General features: G+C 37.6%; 2 protein-coding genes across 3 annotated transcripts; one reads left to right on the forward strand and one right to left on the reverse strand.

Annotated features, from left to right (window-relative positions):
- The first annotated feature begins 1,827 nt into the window (after positions 1 to 1,827).
- On the forward strand, positions 1,828 to 6,179 carry mcidas (multiciliate differentiation and DNA synthesis associated cell cycle protein). Of its 2 annotated transcripts, none has more exons than XM_084105127.1 (5): positions 1,828 to 2,018; positions 2,100 to 2,166; positions 2,395 to 2,465; positions 3,753 to 3,860; positions 4,481 to 6,179. In XM_084105127.1, the coding sequence occupies exons 1-5, from the start codon at positions 1,980 to 1,982 to the stop codon at positions 5,129 to 5,131; spliced, it is 936 nt and encodes a 311-aa protein (XP_083961253.1). In that variant the 5' UTR covers positions 1,828 to 1,979; the 3' UTR covers positions 5,132 to 6,179. The 2 variants fall into 2 exon arrangements, with proteins under 2 accessions (XP_083961253.1, XP_083961254.1); XM_084105128.1 differs by having other exon boundaries at positions 2,103 to 2,166.
- Positions 6,180 to 6,977: 798 nt separating this feature from the next.
- On the reverse strand, positions 6,978 to 20,003 carry pstpip2 (proline-serine-threonine phosphatase interacting protein 2). The gene is made up of 15 exons (XM_084105126.1): positions 19,790 to 20,003; positions 19,024 to 19,124; positions 17,927 to 18,001; positions 17,250 to 17,284; positions 17,067 to 17,173; positions 14,669 to 14,731; positions 14,193 to 14,291; positions 11,971 to 12,016; positions 10,290 to 10,369; positions 9,839 to 9,937; positions 9,665 to 9,761; positions 8,146 to 8,218; positions 7,988 to 8,022; positions 7,821 to 7,891; positions 6,978 to 7,663 (listed from the first exon to the last, which is right to left on the reverse strand). Exons 1-14 carry the CDS (start codon positions 19,820 to 19,822, stop codon positions 7,836 to 7,838), a joined length of 999 nt encoding a protein of 332 aa, XP_083961252.1. The 5' UTR covers positions 19,823 to 20,003; the 3' UTR covers positions 6,978 to 7,663; positions 7,821 to 7,835.
- Between the last annotated feature and the right edge of the window lie 5 nt (positions 20,004 to 20,008).

Genomic DNA, 20,008 nt, shown 5'->3' on the forward strand with positions numbered 1-20,008 from the left:
TGCGTTCGCTGGCAAAACCTTTGCGTTCCCCCTAGAAACTTTGCGTTCGCTAGCAAAACCTTTACGTTCCCCCGAGAAACTTTTGCGTTCCCCTGAGAAACTTTGCGTTCGCTGGCAAAACATTTGCGTTCCCCCTAGAAACTTTGCGTTTGCTAGCAAAACCTTTACGTTCCCCCGAGAAACTTTTGCGTTCGCTGGCAAAACCTTTGCGTTCCCCCTAGAACCTTTACGTTCCCCCAAGAAACTTTGCGTTCGCTAGCAAAACCGTTACGTTCCTCAGAGAAAAAAACTTTGCGTTCCCCCAAACTTTGCGTTCCCTTTGCATTTTTTATTTTTTTTTCACAAGAAACTTTGCATTCGCTAGCAAAACCTTTGAGCTCTTTGCAAGCGAACGCAAAGTTTCTTGGCGGAACGCAAACATTTTTGCGAGGGAAAGCTAAACTTTTGAACGCAAAAGCATTGATAAAGATTTTTTTCCTCCATCTCATCTTTTCCTTCAACGTGTCCCTTTAGGGGCTCCGTACAAAAAAGCATTAGCTCTCATTATATGAATTAGTCTGTTATTCAGACTCTTTTAAAGTTGAAATTGAGTTACATGCTTTCAGGCTCCACTTTAACATCCGTCTGCTTTAAAAGCCTATAAAATATGAATAATAATTACATTAGTGTACTTCCTGACAAACCCATCAAGGCAAGGCAAGATTATTTATATAGCACATTTCATGCACTATGCTAATTCAAAGTACTTTACACAGAAAGGAATTTAAATAATCACAAAATAAAAACAAGGAAAATTAAAAGAGTTTATTAACAGGAATTAAAAGAGATATAAAGATTCAGTTATGTAAGGAATTAAGAGCAAACAGATAATAAATAGATAAACTTCTCATCTGGCAAACCACCGGTGTATCATATTTTTCACAGCTACTTGTTTTACTGTGAGATTTTCCCATGTGGATTGTACAGTGTCCGTGGTGTTCTTTCAGCGCACTTAAGCAATCTATTGGACGTCTCCAATCCGATTTGTCACCTAAAATCGGACAGGAAGAGCTCTAGGAAAGGAATCGATCCAATCCGTACACCAAAGATTTGTTCGGAGGCTCTAGGACTGACTCCAGTCCGCACCCCACAGAACAGATTTTCTGTGATAGATACAGTGTAATCAGTCAGACATACAGTATTCATTCAGTAAATGCTAAACAGATGTGTTTTGAGTCTGGATTTGAATGTGACTTCTGTAGGAGCACATCTGATCTCTTCTGGAAGGTGGTTCCGGCATAATAGCTAAAAGCAGACTCACCATGCTTAGAGTGAACCCTTGGTATTTCTAGCTGATGTGATCCTAATGATCTGAGTGATCTGTTAGGTTTATAATAAACATGATTTCCAGCAGGGAAGATATCTTGAACCACGTGTTACTCGGTGCTCAGTGTTTTCCGCTAGAATAGAATGGAATATTCTATCATTTTTGGTAATTGAAATAAAGCTTAAAATAAAACAAAATATTAGATGGAAAAACTTCTAGGTGATATTGTGACCTAGAAGGTGATATAAAACTATTCTTATCACCATGTCGTGGTTACATTATCTATAGAATAGAATAGATTAGACCACATGACTGGAAAGGACAGGTGGAAACTTGCAATGTAAAATGTTGGACTATAAGAACATTTAGAGAAAGAAATACGCACCCTAAAACTTTATTCTCTTCTAAAATTGTACTGAGAACGCGTAGTTTTCTAAACAAAAACAGCTATGGACTACTCATGAAGTAGTAATCTTGATGTGAAGGATTCCAACGTACACAAGAGCAGCGTGCGAGGCGGAGGAGCTTCGGTCGCCGCTGAAATGAAGGGCGCTCAGAAGCGCGCGGACTCGAGGCACGCGACGCGTCGCTACAAACACGCGCACCTGACGACAACGGTCGCGCTGTGGTGTCACTCCAGGTCTGCGCACACTCTTACTCGCATCACTCCACCATGCAGACCTGCTTCTACACTCAGCAGTCTTATTTTATGGTAGGATTATTACAGTAGGCCTACGACGAATTAAAAAAGCATAAGAATTTGCTTGAGAGTCATTTTATGAAATTTCATCAGCAGGATAATGGAGCAAGCCCAGACATCCAGTCATCTAATGAAGATCTGTTGTTGGACTTTGCCACAGGTGAGAAGTACTCTATAGACCTGAGAAAATGACAAAAGCACTTACAAACAATTAAGAAGTTAGATACAGATACGAATTTACACCTGAAAACTGAAAATATGTCATTGTGTTTTTATTATTGTTGTAGGCATATTATTAGGCTACAAATATTATAGTAGCTGGTATTATTTTCAATTTTATATTTTTGTAAAAAAACAAAACACAATACAGTCTTTCTCTTCTCCACAGGCGAGTGTCAGTCACCAGCCACACATGAAGTGTCAGAACACACAGATCTCTCTCTAGAGCTCAATAGACAGGTGGGGGTGAGACAGTGCAGCTTTAACAATAGCATCTCATAATATAACTGCTTTAAACTTTTTTTTATTGTGTTTCTTTAATTATTACTTGCCTTATTTTCGTCTCTACATTTTCATCCCTGTATCATAAATATATAGTGTTAAAATAGTTCATAGTGTTAAAATCAGGGAGATTCACTTTTTTTTGCACTTTTTCATATTTTCCATTCTTTTTTGTCAAGAACCCTATCAAGCATTTTAGAGAACAATTATTTTTTTTGGCTTATGTTTTTATGGAGAAGTTTCTTTCAATTAGAACAGGTTTTGTATTTCTTTTTTAATCTGACTGACCGTATGCCCTTGATCTGAGAATAAAGTGAATTTCTGTGATAAAAATAGTTTGTGTGTGTGTGTTCGGTAGCATGGGTGTGCATGTATCCACGCATGCACAGGTCCGAGGCCGTTTTGTATTTGCAAGCACACATGAAACAAATGAAACTGAAACTGTATGCCTTTTCTAAACAAGCTTTTGTGGTTTATTCTTTGTCACAGTTGTAAAAGTATGTAAAGTACAGTAAAGTTGCAAACACTAAAGTAACCGTTTTTTTTGTTTTTTTTTTACTACCACCAGGCAATTGTTCGGAAAACAGAAATGATAAACCAAGAATATATTTCTTTGCAATTTTACTTTGTCTCACTTAATGTAAAAAAACTAGACATATTTTTCTGAGGCGCAAACTGGAATTAAATAGCTTTATGTCATGTAAAAAACACCTTTTTGACCTGTTCAATAAATGTCAGTCACAAATGTAACCCCTGGGATCAAATCGTTTTAGGGAACCAGCGAACAGCAGAGTCATGAGAAAATATTCACACGCTGCAGTTGCTGATTTCCACAAGAAAAAATGTCCTATGTGACATAACTGAAGACCACTTCCCTATTTGTTGTGTTTTATTGCTTAGTGACTCATAAATGATCAAATCTCATCACTGCAAGCAAGAGTCGTTCAGGCCACACTTTGTCAGTCCATCCTTGTATTTTTAATCCAAATAACTTGGTAATCTATTCAAATTCTGTGGCATGTCGTCCAATTCAGTTTCTTATATGAAAGTTCCTGTCTGTGACGATACTTCATTTTTTCAAGTATGCAAACTGAATGACTCTGAATGAGCTCATTCTGTGCGTGTTGTTTTGACAGCACATGTTTGACCAGATGAATCACATCATCTCTGATGTCTCCATACCAGCGCTCACATACTTCACTAATTGTATTACTGAGCAATAATCATGTGCGTCTCTCTCCACAGCTTCATGCCACTCTCAGGAGAAAGCAAGAGGAAATATCCGCCCTGAAGGAGACGAATGCCCAGCTGAGAAGTCTGGCTAAACAGACTGAGCATTACGCTACATTAGATGTAAAGCATTTTTTTTTATATAAATAAGAGTATAAATCAGAGTTCCTTATGATTGTGATTACACAATAAGAAATACTCTTCCATCCATGAAGGGCAAATGACAAGCACAATTTTGAAGTCAACATATTTACCTTTCTACTGCACAACCCTGGTTTTATTGTGAATATTTCATCTGTTCATGTTACTCCAAAGAAAAAAACTGTCCATCCACCACCAACATCATCCAATCAATTCCTGATCGAATCCAGTCCCGTCCAACCATTTTTCTAATTTAAGATCCTGTTTCACTCAGAAATACATTAGATTTGAAAGTAAAATGCACTGTGAACGTTTGATCCTGGAACAACATTCCTGTCCAAAAACATTGTCCTAACCATATCCCATAATTTATCCTTAAAATCAGAGGAAAATGATAGTTGAATAAGAATGGTGTAGAAGCCCCTAACCCTTGTTGTAAGCCTAAACTTGACATTAACTAAAAAACTATCCCTCAGATCTGTCTGATGGACTGGAAAGTTGTTCCAGGATCAACAAGGATGTTGATCCAGGAACATGTCCTACTTGGTGAAATCACGTTAACCACAAATGACCGTTTGCCAATTTCACTTCCTGTCTACTAGATCTTGACAACTTCGTTCCAGAGAGACTCTGTGTCACACTGTACGCCTGTGAGCTCAACAGAGGATCATTCTTCTGAACACTCCTGGATCTCTCTGCTCACACTGGAAGAGCCATCGGATCCATCTTCCACAGCTCTACCTAACTCCAGCAGTTCTGACACACAAAGCCCAACATCAGGGGTCAAGCGGCAGCTGTGGTCCAGCTGGAATGAGCTTCTCTGTGAAGGACTTCTCTGTGAGGACAGCAGCTTGAACTGTCCATCGGGATCCAAGCAGCTCAGGCTTGATAATGAACTTGCACAGGTAGACTTGGAGCATCTGAAGGCCCAGCTGGATGAACGGGCTCCTCAACAACTAATAGAAGATTCAGTGCTGACTAAGAATCAAAGCTTTGAGATGTCCTGTGAAGGGCTGGCCGCACAGAGGAAGAACATATTTGGGGCTTTCCAGGGACTTCGGGTGGTTACGGAAACCCCATCCATCAAATCTGATCTGAACATGAACAGTGATGATTGGAAATTTGTGTGCTTCAAGACCTCAATCAGAGACCACAGTACAGTAAAGACAAAGGTTTTCCCACATGGAAAGGCATTCACCTCTCACACACCAATTGGATCTTGTCGGTTCCTTTGGGTTCCTAATGAGCATTGAACAGATACAGTATATGGTCCTGTATGGTGTTTTAATCCGTCTCTTTTGTCCACTTTCAACCACTTCTGTCCTGATTTATTTGAGGGGAGGGCTGGGTAAATGTATGTTTTTTTTTCAGATCTTTTCGATCTAATGGAAGAAATAAGCTTGCACAATTTACATATAAATGAGACCGGAGATGACAGAAAGACATGCGTAGAGCAGCAGAGTGTGTGAGTGTGTGTTATAAATCAGGAATGGTGAGAGAACATCGTGCTTGGTACGTTTTTCGTCTTCAAACCAAACTTGGATCTTCCCATAATGTTTACGTGTTAGGTCAGTAGGCGGAGAGAAGACGGTCGCATTTGACCTCATGAGCGTTTACACTACGAAAACAATCCTGTCTAATGTGTTTTCGACTACCTCTGGAAGTGGTCAAAAGTGGCTCAAAACGTTTTAGACCCCGTTTACACATGTATTTAGCGTCGTCCAATTGTGATCCGATCGACCAAAACGCATCTTAATTCCAAGGCTAGATAGGACCTAAGATTAAAAGAGTATTCCATGTTTAGACCAGCCAATCCTTATTTGATTAAGGATGCTTCTGAATTCCCACACCTTCATAGTATTTACTGAATTCTGTGAAGAACTTCTCAGCCATTTCTCAACCTTAAGGCATGTTCATATCAAGAGTGATAACTATAACGATGACTATATTTAGCGTCCACACCAGAATCATTCTGTTTATTTCAAGCGTGCGCTGCAGTTTTGTTGTCCATCACTTTAAATGTTCAAGCTCTTTAAAGCAGGATGGATTTATCAGCTGGAAAAAAATATTCTGAAAGGGATTCCAACAATATTGTTCCTCTGTGCTGTTTGATTTAAGTTGTAGTGTGGATTCTGCTATTCTGTTACATTTAGAATGATTTTTACTAAATCTTTATCTTTATAGTTATCGTCCTTGGTGTGAAAAGGCCTTAACTCTTAAAAATAAAGTATAATCTATAGTTCAATGAAAAACCTTTAACATCCATGGAATCTTTCCATAGCATAAAAAGCTATATGTATATAGTGGAAAAAAGTTCTTCAGATTATTAAAATATTTTTCAGATTAAGAAAAAAAAAGAGGTTCTTTTAAGAACTGTTCACTGTATGAAAGGTTCTTTGGGGAACCAAAAATGGTTCCATTGCATCGCTATGCACTTTTGCATCCTTTAATTTTGAAGTGACCATGAAATCAAAATTGAGAGTTCTTATTTTTAAGGAATATTGCAGTATTTATTATAAATGATTCATCTGTGCTCATACATTTTTTAATTCATGTGTCCTCGTAATCTTTAATCAAAGTAACTTCCCCTCCCTTGCGGCTCATCTTTTCTCTTCTCTGAAGATGTGTTGACTGACGTGAGGGCGGGGCAACCTGTCACTCACATGAGATAGTCCAATAGCAAACCACAATCATCCAATCAATTCCTCATGGACAAAATCAGGTCCCGTCCTACATTTGTTCTTGTTCCAGAAGCTGTTTCACTTAGATATACGTCCAATAGGGAAGAAAAGACTATCGCAACTTCTGTTTCATGCCGACTTTAAGAGTGTATGCTGGTTATGTGTAGTATGTATACATTTACAGACACAGTATTTAACCACAAGGACTTTCTTGGTATCTACAGGTACAGCACTCACTGTTCAACTTTCAAATCTGACAGCTCCTCAGCTCCCATGGCCTTATGGGATGTCGACTGGTTGCACACTGAAGTTTGTTCACTCGGCAGCCATCTTGAAAATGTTTTCTATTCATGACTCAAACGGACACTCCTCAACAGAGGAATAAAGCTTACATACCACCAATCAATGGACAATGGGATCAAATAATATATACATTTATTGAAGAAACGTATCCAGTGGTGCAGGACTATGTATTGACAGTGTCTAGAATATTACATAAGAAATAAATTATACTTTTTGTGGTCTTTTAAAACTGCTTTACAGGTGAAGTGTGTACCACTAGCTGAACCGAACAGAAATGTAAAAATAATGACATAGTCCCCTCCTGTTTTCCATTGGCTAGCCAAACTGGTAGACCCGCCCCCAAACTCACGCCGTTGGTTGAGCCTAAACAGGCTGCTCAAACAAACTGCAATTCCATTTGGAACCATTAGAGGTACAAAGTTGTGCACTCCACCTTTAAATTCCTTAATCTAAATTAGTCAACCTTTTTTACAGTGATTAAAATACAAAGATTTATACAATGTTGTTTTGATGATCAATTGCTATCAATGTAGTGAGAACTTCAAGATTAGACTTTTTACCACTACGCAAACGCTATAGTGTCAAAACTCACTCTGTTTGCAAGGGTGGTAGTTAAGATGCTTTTTACAAAGAGATAAGAACACCCCTTCATGCCAGGACACAATATATATTCTCACCACACAGTGTGAGGATGCCGGCAACAGCATTAGAAGATAACCCATGTGCTTTTCAGCCCTTGATGGAAAAAGTCGCAAATGCCTTCACTGTATTCCTATTGAGCAGCAGAAGGGTTTGCGAAGACTGGAAAAGAACATAACAATAACTGAAACACCATTTCCTCAAGGAAACATTCAAGGGATTCATAAACAACATTAGTAACTGTATAATACTTGCTCTAGCATTAATATTACTGTTTGTAAACTGTACGTCAAGGTTACATTCCTTCAAGAATTCTTACCGAATTACGCTCTTATTAGTATCGTATTAGGCTGTACCCTGGTTCCGCTACAGTCGAGTATAAAGGATCATCTGAAGGATGGAAGATACAACAAGAATTGGGAATTGTACAAACATACAGAAGAGAATGTATAAACACATCGCTATATACATATTATATTTTCATACTTCCTGCAGTTGGCGGTGGAGGAGCTGCTGCTCTCCTGAAATATAACACAGCAAGACATAAGATAATATAAAAGCAGGAATTTACGTAAGAAATAAAGTGACTAACTAATCGTTGAATGTCAGTTTGCAAGATCCATCTGTAGGGAGTGAGGGGTCACCTGCCAGCTGTTGGAAGTGAGCGAACTCCAGACGATCTCTGATTATTGTAGAAGTTCTCATATGGAACAGGTGCTGAGGAAATATCAGTTTAACAAACATTACAGGGATAGTTTAACCAAACGTAAAATGTCATCAAGCTCATATTTGAGTGGAACGCTGCTCTTTACTTTATTGCGGACCATCAAGCTCTGATAAAGACAAAAAAGCACACTAAAACTTTTCAGAAGATAAATGATAGCTTGATGTGAGGAAATTTTAATCCCCACCACCTCAAATCTTATTTGCACATGAGCATATTCAAACCAGGTTTTGTCTTGTAATCAAACACAGTGCATCAAATTGGAATATGTAATATCAGAAACTTTTATGCTCAAAGTCATATAAATGAATTTTATTTATGCTTTTATGATGCTTTTTGTTATATAAGGACAAGAACAGAAAAATCGTTAAGCATAAGTAAATGAACAATTTATTTTCCATTTAAATTAGAGCTAAAAGTTTACATAGCAAAATACAAAGTAAAAATACATTGGTGAAATGTCTGCTCAATTTTGCGCAATAAAGATCCATTGTCCTTTCAATAGTGTTGTAATCAGGGCTTGACATTAAAACCTGCCAAATGCGGCTGGATTTCAGCAGTCACTCCTACTAGACACCTTGGCGGGTTGAATTTTATATATAATATATACACTTTTCAATTGTAGTCTTTTAAAAAGACATCTGAAATAATAAAGTGCAATGTAGTGTTATCAAAAATATAGATTTTTCGATACATATTGATACTGAAATAATCCAAATGCTTCAAATGCTTCTTTTTCTGCAGAATAGATATACGATACCAGCTGCACTTTCTTGCTCTCTCATCTCTCTGACAGCGAGTTGACACACAAACCTGCCTCCCCTCACTCATAATTATATGAGTGGATAATTATTGTTGGTGTTTCAGGGTTTGAATTTCGGCACATTTGTGCTCATACCCAAAGTGAGCGCACATAAAGCTGCCTCTTAGTACTAAATTGAGCTCTTTTTCACTGCAAATTGTGTTTAAACAGTCAAATACACACAAAATAATGTCAAAATGCCAGTCTTGACGAGTTTTCATGTAAACACAGTAAGTTTTGTTTTCAGTGAATGTAAACAGTTGAGAAAGAAAACGCATGTGTAACAGACGTATAATGGATCCGTGGGTCAGGTCTGAAAGTGACAGCAGCCTAATATTCCTGCTGCCAAATTATAAGATAATATTAAAAATATATATGTGGCAGTTTTCCCCCTATGGTATCGATGTCAAAATTGTGGCCAGTGAAAACGCTGAGTGTCTAGTAACTTTGGAAAACCACTAGCCACAGTTAAAAAAAGTTGATATCAAGCCCTAGTTTTAATGTATGAAGTTCAGTTCACAAGAAAGTCACTTTCAAACCAAGCAGCTTTCTGTTGGTCAATGTGGTAAATTCACTTGAGCCAAATGGGAAATATTTTTTTTTCTGTGGATTGTGACAAAAAACTCGCTGAGATTACCTGGCGGTTTGTCTCCGGTTCTTCTGAGGTTAACAAAATGCTCAATGTCTTCTTGAACGTTACATTGCTCCAGTGACTTCCTCACTTCCTCATAGATCTGCATAAAACAGAAGTGGATATGGTAAGGCAAGTTCCATATGCGGGTCTTACCTGATGGTGCACAGCTCAGGTTACCTCGTCACTGGTGACACACTGCTGGGAGAGATGGTTGAGATGGGTCCACACTACGTTCCTCAGCATGTTGATCCTTTCCACTTCCTGTTTCTCAAAAAACTGCAGCAACATGCACACGAGATGTCAAAGTAGAAAGATCATAACATTATAAAACAACCCCATAAAAATGTCTTTCCTTATTCACACTAGAACACCAGCCAGTAAGTCACTAACCACCTAATTACTTGTTAAAGCATGTTTGAATTCAGACACTTTATGTCGTTCAATAGTTTTGAATTTTCGTTTGACATTTAATGGTTTTGCTGTGAAACATGAAATACCATTTACAACCCATTTTCAAGATCAGGCTTCGCATGACCTGACATGATCAGGTTTGTTTTGTCATCGATCAGATGCGAAAAGCAGTCATCAGTGTCGGGGTGTGTGATGCAGGCCGGGGCGTAGCGCTCACCTCACATGCTTTGACATGCTCGTTCAGCCACTCCTCTCTCATCTTCCCTAGCGCCGACACATTCTGACTGTATATCCTGTCTAATACGCAGTCAGACAAAGGGCGTAATTAGAAATGAAATAGAACAGTTGTGTTGTGTGTAGGGCTGGGCAATACAACTAAATAAAGAACCTTAAGAACAACATAAAGTAGGTTTTAAAGATTAAAATGTATGTGTGTGATTCTCTAAAAAGAACCGACTCATAAGACTTATTGGGAATCAGACTACACTCATTCATGCTGTACATTTCACGCTGTATATTAAGTAGCAGTGCTCAAAATGACCAATATTATTGAATAATCAGCCAATTTATCAGTCTGGCCAATATATCGGTATATTATTTACTTGTCTTAATGCTCTCATATATACAAGCTGCAGAATTAGTCTAAAGCATAGACTGTAAAAAATATCGACGTAGTGTCCGTGACTTCACCCGTAGGTTTCTGAAGAGCATTTTTGAAGCCCAAAGTGGGCGGGGCCAGCCGTCGCCATCTTGGCAGCGCGTCACTCCCGGATAAACGGGATTTTAATATGGGAGGTCTATGGGATTGACTCTCTTTTGCAGCCTGTCTCTAGCAGCCAGTCGATGAAATGCAGTTTAAGTCACTTCCATGTTGGTTTCAAGAGAGAGACAGGAAGGTTGGTCTAAAGACACTAAAGAATAATTGTATCCCTTAAAACTCATCTATGACCACCAAAATGACATATTTAAAAGTCACTTCATGCCTTTAAATAGCTTGAATGTAACTCTACACCCTTGTTTCATTTAGTATAAGCGGATCTATGAATATGCTAATTAGCCCCACCTCCACTCACTCACACCAGCTCACAGATTCACTCGGCCAACTTTACTGTAGTAAACGCTGCACAATGGTATCGCTCTATACAACGTCGGACACATAACGGTAATTTAACTGATTAGCCTTTTGCTTGACTACGTTATCAACAGCTAATAATGTGTTGCTAATGTTACACAAACTATGTTCAAGTTCAGGTACACAAACTATGTTCAAGTTCGCCATCTCAGTCTGCTTTTCTAAAAATCAGTATCCTTAGAAAAGCTTTGAACAACTAGGATCATCAGTGGAGAAAGGCATATAGTTCATCATAACATCACATACATAATTTACCCGCTATATTACTAAAAGTACCTGATTTTTTATATCAACAGAAAAATATACCAGGATAACCTGGCTTCTCTCGAGACTCCACTGCTTCAGAGAATAGTTAATGATATACTAAAGCCCGCCGGCACATTGACGTGATTGGTTACAAGGTAGTTTGTGACGTCAGAAACACCAGCGATTTCAAACCGCGTTTTTGAGACTGTCTTTGGTTCACTGCAGTTTTAAGGAGAAAATACTCAGCAATGGTGTTGACTTACGAATTTGCACATGGTTAGTCTTAAAGCATATTAAAAACACCACATAGACATTCAAACAACATAAAAGCTTGATTTTAACCACAGGGGGTCTTTAAAGAAGCTTAATAGCCAGATAAAAAAAGAGCATATAAACAAAATTTACAACATTCAATATTGCTTAGTTTTTATATTGCCAAAAGGATCATTAAAAACTGAATATATTGCCCAGCCCTATTTAAAGAATATTATTATTAGAAAGTATTAGTGCATCTTCTTACCGGCTTCCTCTGCTGTCTGCTTGGCTTGCTGTGTTTTGGCATACAGCTTGAGAGAGTATGAGAGAGTGACATCATTTATACAACAGAATGTCTTTGTACGGTCATTCACATCTTACCAGCACATATTTAAGACAGCTAAACGGCACTTCTCTTTTTTTTAGCTGTGCTCTAAAAACAGTAGTTTCCTATCGCATCTATTTTTACTCTCTGAACGGATGAAGACATAAAGTTGACTCGCTACACATGTTTTATAGCCTTTCAAGAGTCTTGTCCTCAGGGTATCACAAATACTTCTGACATTACAGCCATGTTTTACAATGATTCACAGTACTGTACATGCTCTGGCAGTCATCTGTTCCCATGCGTGGCCTTGCTGGTTTGTTTTGCATTGCTGTCCTTACTCATTTGCCTTCTCTGGAGATATGCTGAATTTAGGCCTGAATTTATGTTTGCTTTTCTCTCCATTTAGAAAAAAACGTGTTCCAGGCATAATATGCTAATAACGTCATCTTACACACCAAACAGAATTAGATTTTAATTTTCAGAAGGACTTATGAGTGCTTGCAGGGCAGCACAAGAATAGTGTTACAGTTTTGTGTATGCATTATGCTTGTTTTCTGTTGACCGCACAAGTATCTTAGCTTAATGCAATGCATCTGTGAAGTGTGAAAGCAGATTTAAAATGATAAAACAGATGCAAGAAGGAAAACGAATGAGAACTGTCACAACGAACGCAAGATAAGATGACAGCAGTTTTGTCTGTGCGCTTTGAGACGCAAGTCATTTATGATGTAGGATAAAAGAGTCACAGTGATTGCAACAACTTCCATTTTTAGTTGATATTTTGAGCCAATTTCCCAGGAAGTGTCGAGTTTGTTTTCTTGAATACATTGGATGGAAACGCTGCTTTATTTATTTTTATTGGCAAATGTTTCAATATTCCAATTCCCATATTCCAAGTTAACTTCACACCTTTGGATGGAAACATAACTAGTGTCAGCTACGTTTGTATTGTACCAGGTCGCTCTAATCATCTCAAATTGGCTGGAATGTGTTAAAATCCTTTAATCCAGAGGAAGTTCCAGTCAGGTACAGTCACTGTACTAAATGTACTAAACTAAACAAGTCCTCTTTTATCTACAGAAAGTACTTTCTATTTCTATTTCTTTTTCCTGTTCTCTCTTTTGCCCCCACACACTCGCACACACAGATCTTGTCAGTGCTGTCCTCCATATTTCAGTTTCTCTGCTAAATGACAAGTAGTAAGGTGGCTGTTTTCTTTTTCCTTTTTTAAACATACAGCTTCTCTATTAGAAACGCTCAAGTAACACAAAGCACAAACTCAAGTAATTCCCACACTGAAATGTCTTCTGAAATGACAAGCAGGCTTAATTCATTAAAAACAGAAATTACGCTTGGGCTTTTTATAAATAAGATGCATAAGAAAGTAGCTCTACAAAAAGTCTTGGTGTAACAGTGTAAGAGTGCAACAGTCTGGTTCCGGAAGTAAAATGCCATTCATTCTCCCCATTGAGAAATTGATTTTTAACGATAACTTATAAACCTTTAAAGACAAAATTGCTGTGAGCTACAAGGTTGTTAATCGATGGTATTTGCTTCTGTTAAAGGGATGGTTCGGAGTAATTTCAACCCAGGGTCCTTTGCACCATGACCTCGAGCCAAACAATGGCTTTGTGCAGGCGCTAATGGATCCAAGGTTGTATCTCGTAAATGACCCCACTAATAATGCCCAGAATGGTACCAAACTTCTACAGTAGTACAAATAGGTTCTGTACTCATAAAACGAGGCATTGGAAAGTTTGTAAGTAATTTACGAGATACAACCTTGGATCATTAGCGCCTGCACTAAGCCATTCGGCTGATATCTCTAAATAAGCTCTAACTTTAATAATGTTCGACCAAGGAAAAAAAAGCTTCTTTCTTGTTTGTAAATCGGTTTGTAAATCCACTTGAGATTACTCATAGAAGTTTAATAGTTAACAGTTAAGGGTTTGGATCAATCTTTAACCAGAGGAATATCAATAAAGTGATGCCTTGCTAACACTGTAAAAAGTGCAAGTAAAAGCAAAATGCATGAAGCCAGGAAAAGAAAAGAGGCTTCTAATATGCACGACAGCAAAGAAAATGTAATTGAAAGCAAGATGCAGTGGTCATACAGGATAGGAAAAAACAGATGCACTCTCACTCTTCTACTTGCATACCTTTTCTTGCTGCTTGGAACTGCTAGTGGTGGCGTTTCTGTTCATGTTCTGCTCTGCTTCCTCTTTATCTCGACACTTTTGATCATAGGTCTTCTTTGCCTTAAAAATACCCATTGACATTTCAGAAAGCTAAGCTAAGAAATACAGATGCTTTATGGGAAGCCTTGATGCTAATAAAAAAAAAGGAAACCAGCCTGAATATATCAAGTTCAAAACTTTAAGTTTGAATAAGAAGCGGTCATGTTAATGAACAATGCCATTCAGCACTGATCACTTCCCATTTTGTATGGCTAAAATCAGGTGCCCTTATTCACTTCCCTCCTGCCACTGCTTCAGAAAATACACTTCCCATAAAGGGCATAAGGTACCATATAAAAGTGGGGCTGAACCACCTATTATAGCAAAGCCCAGATGGACGGCAGTATACAGACAGTACATAGTTCCTGAGTACGCTTTGCTCTCTGATGTATGCTTACCTCAGCTGTTTTCTTATACTGAGCAGCCTTCTGCTTATGAAGAGCGTCCATCTGCTGTTCTACCTGAAAAAAAATTCAAAAAATCTTTTTAATTTCATTTCTTCAATTTAACATGAGTATCATTATGTACTGTAGAAAATGAAGTGTCATTTTTTCCCTTGTTAAAATACTTTCTCCTATACAATAAGCAAGTAATTTGTAGGTTCATTCACCTGGAAAGTGTAAACATTTTCTAACTCTATCAAAACACTGTGCTGTTTGTTTAGTGCATTCCGACCAGACAGCATAGCAACACAGGCTCAGCCAATCCTGTGGGTTGGAGGCTGGGCTATCTAATTGTTTGACCAATGGCTGAGGGGATTTTTTTCACAGCATGAAGATTTATGAAGAAACCGCTCTTTTAAAATCTTCCCAGTCTACTGACATTTTGTTATTGCATCTGCTTCAAACATTACAATATTCATGATAACTTTTGTTAACTCTACAATAAGTAAATCCACTTCACCAGTTAAAGTGGTCCTATAATGCCCTTTTCACAAGATGTAAAATAAGTCTCTGAAGTCCCCAGAGTGTGTATGTGAAGTTTTCGCTCAAAATATCCCACAATTTTTTTTTTATAGCATGTTAAAATTGTCACTTTTTTAGGGTGAGCAAAAAACGTGCCGTTTTCGTGTGTGTCCCTTTAAATGCAAATGAGCTGCTGCTCCCGGTACAGAGGGCGGAGCTTCCAGAGCTTGTGTGTTAGCAGCTTCAATTACCTCACACAAACATGCACTGAAAATGTAAAAAAACGTTTAGCCTTTCATGTTCAAACTGGAGTTGGACAAAGATGGAGAGACTCATGAAGAAATGACAACATATAGAATGCAACAACAGGACATTTCTGAATGGTTAGTTGATGAATTTATGTAGCTGATGTGGAGATCTTCTAGAATTTCTAGAATTTTAGGGTTAGTGAAGAAGCTCATTGGTTTGTTGTAGTCCTTAAAAAGCGATTTCTGTAAAATAAAATATCTTCCTTTGCTTTAAACTTTGAGTGTCGTAACTTTGCAGATGTTGTTTATGCTCAAACAGCAACATTACACTCTAACTAAAGTTAAAAAAGTGAAAAAAGTGAAATCATAATCAAACACAACTTTAATTATTTTTCGACAGTGATGCCATAGAAATATGTATAATATGTATAATAATATGTTACTAATAATAGTATTACGTTATCAATTACGTATAATTATGAATTAATTAATTAAAATTATTAATTATTAGTAATTACAATGGGTTTTTGGTTAACTGCCTGAAATAAGGTCTGTGGTGAACACAAGCTCAATATATTTTCATGTTTTATTCTATGACATAAAATACACCAGTAATACCCTCTTGTGATCTTTTTAAAGCTTTTACTTGTCTTGAAAAAGGCGGTTGCTGACAAGTGACTAAATGGGACTACAGAGGTTCTGGGGACATTAAACGTCATCAGGCCGAACAGGTACAGTTATCTACTCACTAGTCCGCTTTCACAGCCTCGTTGCGTTTATAATCTCGCTTTTGAAAACTACAGCCCCTTTCACACAGAGATTCCAGAAAATACACTGATAACGTGTCCTAGGATCTGTCCCAGGATCGTTTGATTTCGGTTCATTCACACTGTCAGTGATTTTCTGGAATCTGTGCATGCAACACACCCCTTACAGCATTGATCCTTACGCGTTCCAGGACTGATCCCAGCAATAGGTCCCCATCCCAGGATCAATCCTGAGACGTGTTTGCATTCACAAAGAAGGCACTCTAGCAATTATATGGCAATTTTCTTGGAATTAATAAAACGTGTAAGAATCATAAGCTTTTGTTGGTTAGACAGCTTATTTTAATGCAATATTCCAAAAGCCAATGAAAAAGCCTTATTGGGTTTTTGTCGAGGGAACTAGGGTGATGCTAACTGCCGGTTTAGCCTACAAAAATCCCTCATCACTCTCAGCGCACTATTGCTAATATTTCATTGTAGTATAGTAGCACTGTTTGTTGGAGGCTTTATATATTCTTCCCTGCATGCAGCTTTTGTTTTCACAGCTCAGGATAGTTGAAATAGTGAAGTATTCATGAAGAATTGCGTGTTTGTGTTGTGTCATCAGTATTGTAATTTCCTTGCAACACCAGAGCAAACTGGCGCTTTTACACCTGGGTAAAAAAAAAAAAACAGTGCCAAGGACTGGACACCCATATTTCCAAGAGGTCATGTGTCAACTGAGCAACAACCATCGAGATGAATGGATACGCTAACGAATAACTTTCTCCAGGTATGAAAAGTCTTTCCATTTAGTGACACTGGTAATGCAGATATGGCACACTTCGCTTTTAATAAGTAAATTACAAAGTATGAAATGCTGCTTGTGCATCTTACCCTCTTCCGGGCCTCTTTCTGTTTCTCTCTGAAGTCTTCTAATTTTTTTGCTTCCTCCCTCATGGTTTGGGCCAAATGCAGATGAGACAAACTCATATTTTCCGTTTCTAAACATTCAATTTAAACATAAGGGAGGGTAACAATAAACTGCAATCATTACATTTTCAGACAGTATTTACTTACGTAATTTGAAAACGTCAAGTGATCGTTTCAGGGTGCTAAAAACAGACAAAACATTGATGAGTAACCGACGTCCATTTTGTGCAATAAAACTATTGTAAAATTGCTGACATCAGTCACTTGTTAAGAACAGTTGCACTTTTTTTTATCACCCCATAGTAAGAGGAAAGACACAAACCACAAACCAACTACAAACATGTGACCAACACGTTCAAATGACTAGTACATCAACATGGCACAGTTCAAATGTTATCTTTTTAAAGGGCATCAGTTGTATCTAACCAGAACAACACAATAATATTTCAAATCACTGTCTCATGAAGTACATTTAAGAAATGTCTGGCTAAACAAATCAAAGAATTTAACCACTAAAACAAGACAACAACCTAAAAAAAGTGGTGCATGCACACCATGCTAGAACCTTCCTATGGTGCTTTAATGTGGTTGCTCGATTACTGTTTACTGTCTCTAAAATGGCTCAGGTTCCTCATTTTATATTCTGATTATAACATTAATAGCACACTTCTCAACAAGAAACCTCATGATTTAATGTCCGTAGCACAAATGCTCTATTTAATACTTAAGAGTTACCGGTTTACCTTTACAATCCTTTCAAGCAATTGCAATTTGTAAAAACATAACCAAAATATTACCTGTAATTACTAGACATTAGTACTTACTTCATTTCGCTGTGTCCACACACTTTCTTAGACAAACCAAGCAGATCCTTGGCGTATTTCTCTTCTATTGCAGCTCTGAAAAGTATGTTTTTATATTTTAGATAAATGTTTTGTATGTAAGCCAAGAAGAAATACTAATATTACTAATGAGTTTTAATCAGTCTGTTTGTTTGCCTAAAATCTATTTGTTAATATAATCAAATGTTCTACTAATGTATGAAACATGAATATTGAGCATGTTATAGCAATAAGAAAGGATTATGTTTCATAATTTCTAAACTGAGGAAACATTTCCACACCGCTTTGATGTATTCTCCATCCTTGTTTAACATGCAGAAAACTAAAGTAAATCATTCATAGTTTTTTTTTTTTTTTTTTATATTTACATAATTCTGTAGCACTATCAAGACTGACTAGGCAAATAAGACTGAAATTGGATTACAAATAAACTGCATTTCTTTACAAATGCATTCACGTTTGTTTTAGGGACATCATTTAAAAATCAACATTTTAAAAACTATTTTGGTTCATTTTGATTTCATGTTGACTTTAAACCCAGTATTTATTGCTGTAACTCTGAGGGGTTAGTTCACCCAAATGTGAAAGTTTTGTCATAATTTACTCACCCTCATGTTGTTCCAAACCTGTATGAGTTGCTGCTGAACACAAAAGAAGATATTTAGAAAAATGTTGGTAACCAGACAGTTGACAGTAGCCACTGACTTCAATTGTATGAGAAAAAAATAATATGGAAGTCAATGGGAAACTGTTTGGTTACAGACATTCTTCGAAATATCTTCCTTTGTGTTCAGCAGAAGAAAAACGCATACAGGTTTGGAACAACTTGAGGGCAAGTAAATGATGACAGAATTTAAATTTTTGGGTGAACTATCCCTTTAGCAGAGCATGGAAACTTTTTTTAACTGTAAATCATTTTCACATGAACAACAGGAAATCTTGCAACAATGCTCGTCATGAGGCAGTGAAATTCCGTAATATTCGTGTGAATGCACTAAGAAGGTAAATTTATACGTGTGAGACCTTCAAGAGCTTCAGGTGAAAGTGTCAGACTAAAAGTGTTGACTGTGACTTCTCACCTGGCTTTCATGAAGTCCTCGATTTCTTTGCACGTCCTTTTGCCGTCATTCAAGTGCTGGATGATGCTGTCATATCCAGCTGTGCTGGTGATGTCAGTGTTCTGCACACACAATTGAAGAATAAACAAAAAATACACAAAACACATTCAAGTAACTCCACAAAAGTCACAAACTTTTTGAACGAGCGACCCAGGAATCCACACAGAGCCACATAGTAGATCACTAATTCCTCACTCTAGTCTTCAGAAACATGGTGGTTTGGACTGTTGACTATCATTAACCATGAGAGCCCATCAGTCTATGTAATTTATAAGTCTGAAGGGCAGACATAGCATCATACCCAAAGCCACAGTCAACATGAAATATCTCCCAAAATAAAAGCTAAGAAAACAGAACTAAATTGCACTTTAGTGCCTGCTTTGCCAAATAAGGTCTCAAAGATCCCAAGCTGGAATCATGGGCAATAGTTAAAGAACATGCAGGCATATTTTTATTTTCAATGTATTCTTTTAAAAGATGATTTCTATTTGGGTTGTTATGGACTACTTGGTTTCTCAGGATGTGCTGACCATACTTCCCTTAAGGGAATTGACGTTGTTTCGATATGTGACAGATGATCTTAAAATAAAGCGTTTGCTAAATAACGTAAACCACATCAGATAAATTGATTATCATTTAGTATTGTGTAAATAAACAGTATCTTCACTATGTTTCACTAAACATCGACTTCATATCCCCCCCAAAAAATACAAAACCCTTAACTTACCCAAAAATTATCCTTGAAATGTAGTTCTCTCATCACGTCGGCTGCTGTTTGCTCAGACAGAAAGTGACTCTGAAGTTCCGTATCAGGCTGTAATAACTCAGTGACTGATTTCACACAGCAGAGATGGTCTGGTGCACATGGAGAGTATAAAACACTCGCCTCAGGGTCCTAAACGCGCAACTTTCACGTCTGTCCGCAGAGCGAAAGTTGCGGTGGAGC

Source organism: Abramis brama (assembly GCF_963993115.1).
Source record: "Abramis brama genome assembly, chromosome: 25".
Classification (NCBI taxonomy): Eukaryota; Metazoa; Chordata; class Actinopteri; order Cypriniformes; family Leuciscidae; genus Abramis; species Abramis brama.

Excerpts from the sequence above, each read along its gene's own strand:
- pstpip2 (XM_084105126.1), bottom strand. The coding sequence starts at position 19,822 with ATGAGAGAACTACATTTCAAGGATAATTTTTGG. Across the intron at positions 10,370-11,970 it reads GCAGACAGCAGAGGAAGCCG|ACAGGATATACAGTCAGAAT; the intron begins GTAAGAAGATGC and ends ACTGCGTATTAG. Across the intron at positions 9,762-9,838 it reads AGTGTGTCACCAGTGACGAG|ATCTATGAGGAAGTGAGGAA; the intron begins GTAACCTGAGCT and ends TGTTTTATGCAG.
- mcidas (XM_084105127.1), top strand. The coding sequence starts at position 1,980 with ATGCAGACCTGCTTCTACACTCAGCAGTCTTATTTTATG. Across the intron at positions 2,019-2,099 it reads CTCAGCAGTCTTATTTTATG|CAGGATAATGGAGCAAGCCC; the intron begins GTAGGATTATTA and ends AAATTTCATCAG. Across the intron at positions 2,466-3,752 it reads CTCTAGAGCTCAATAGACAG|CTTCATGCCACTCTCAGGAG; the intron begins GTGGGGGTGAGA and ends CTCTCTCCACAG.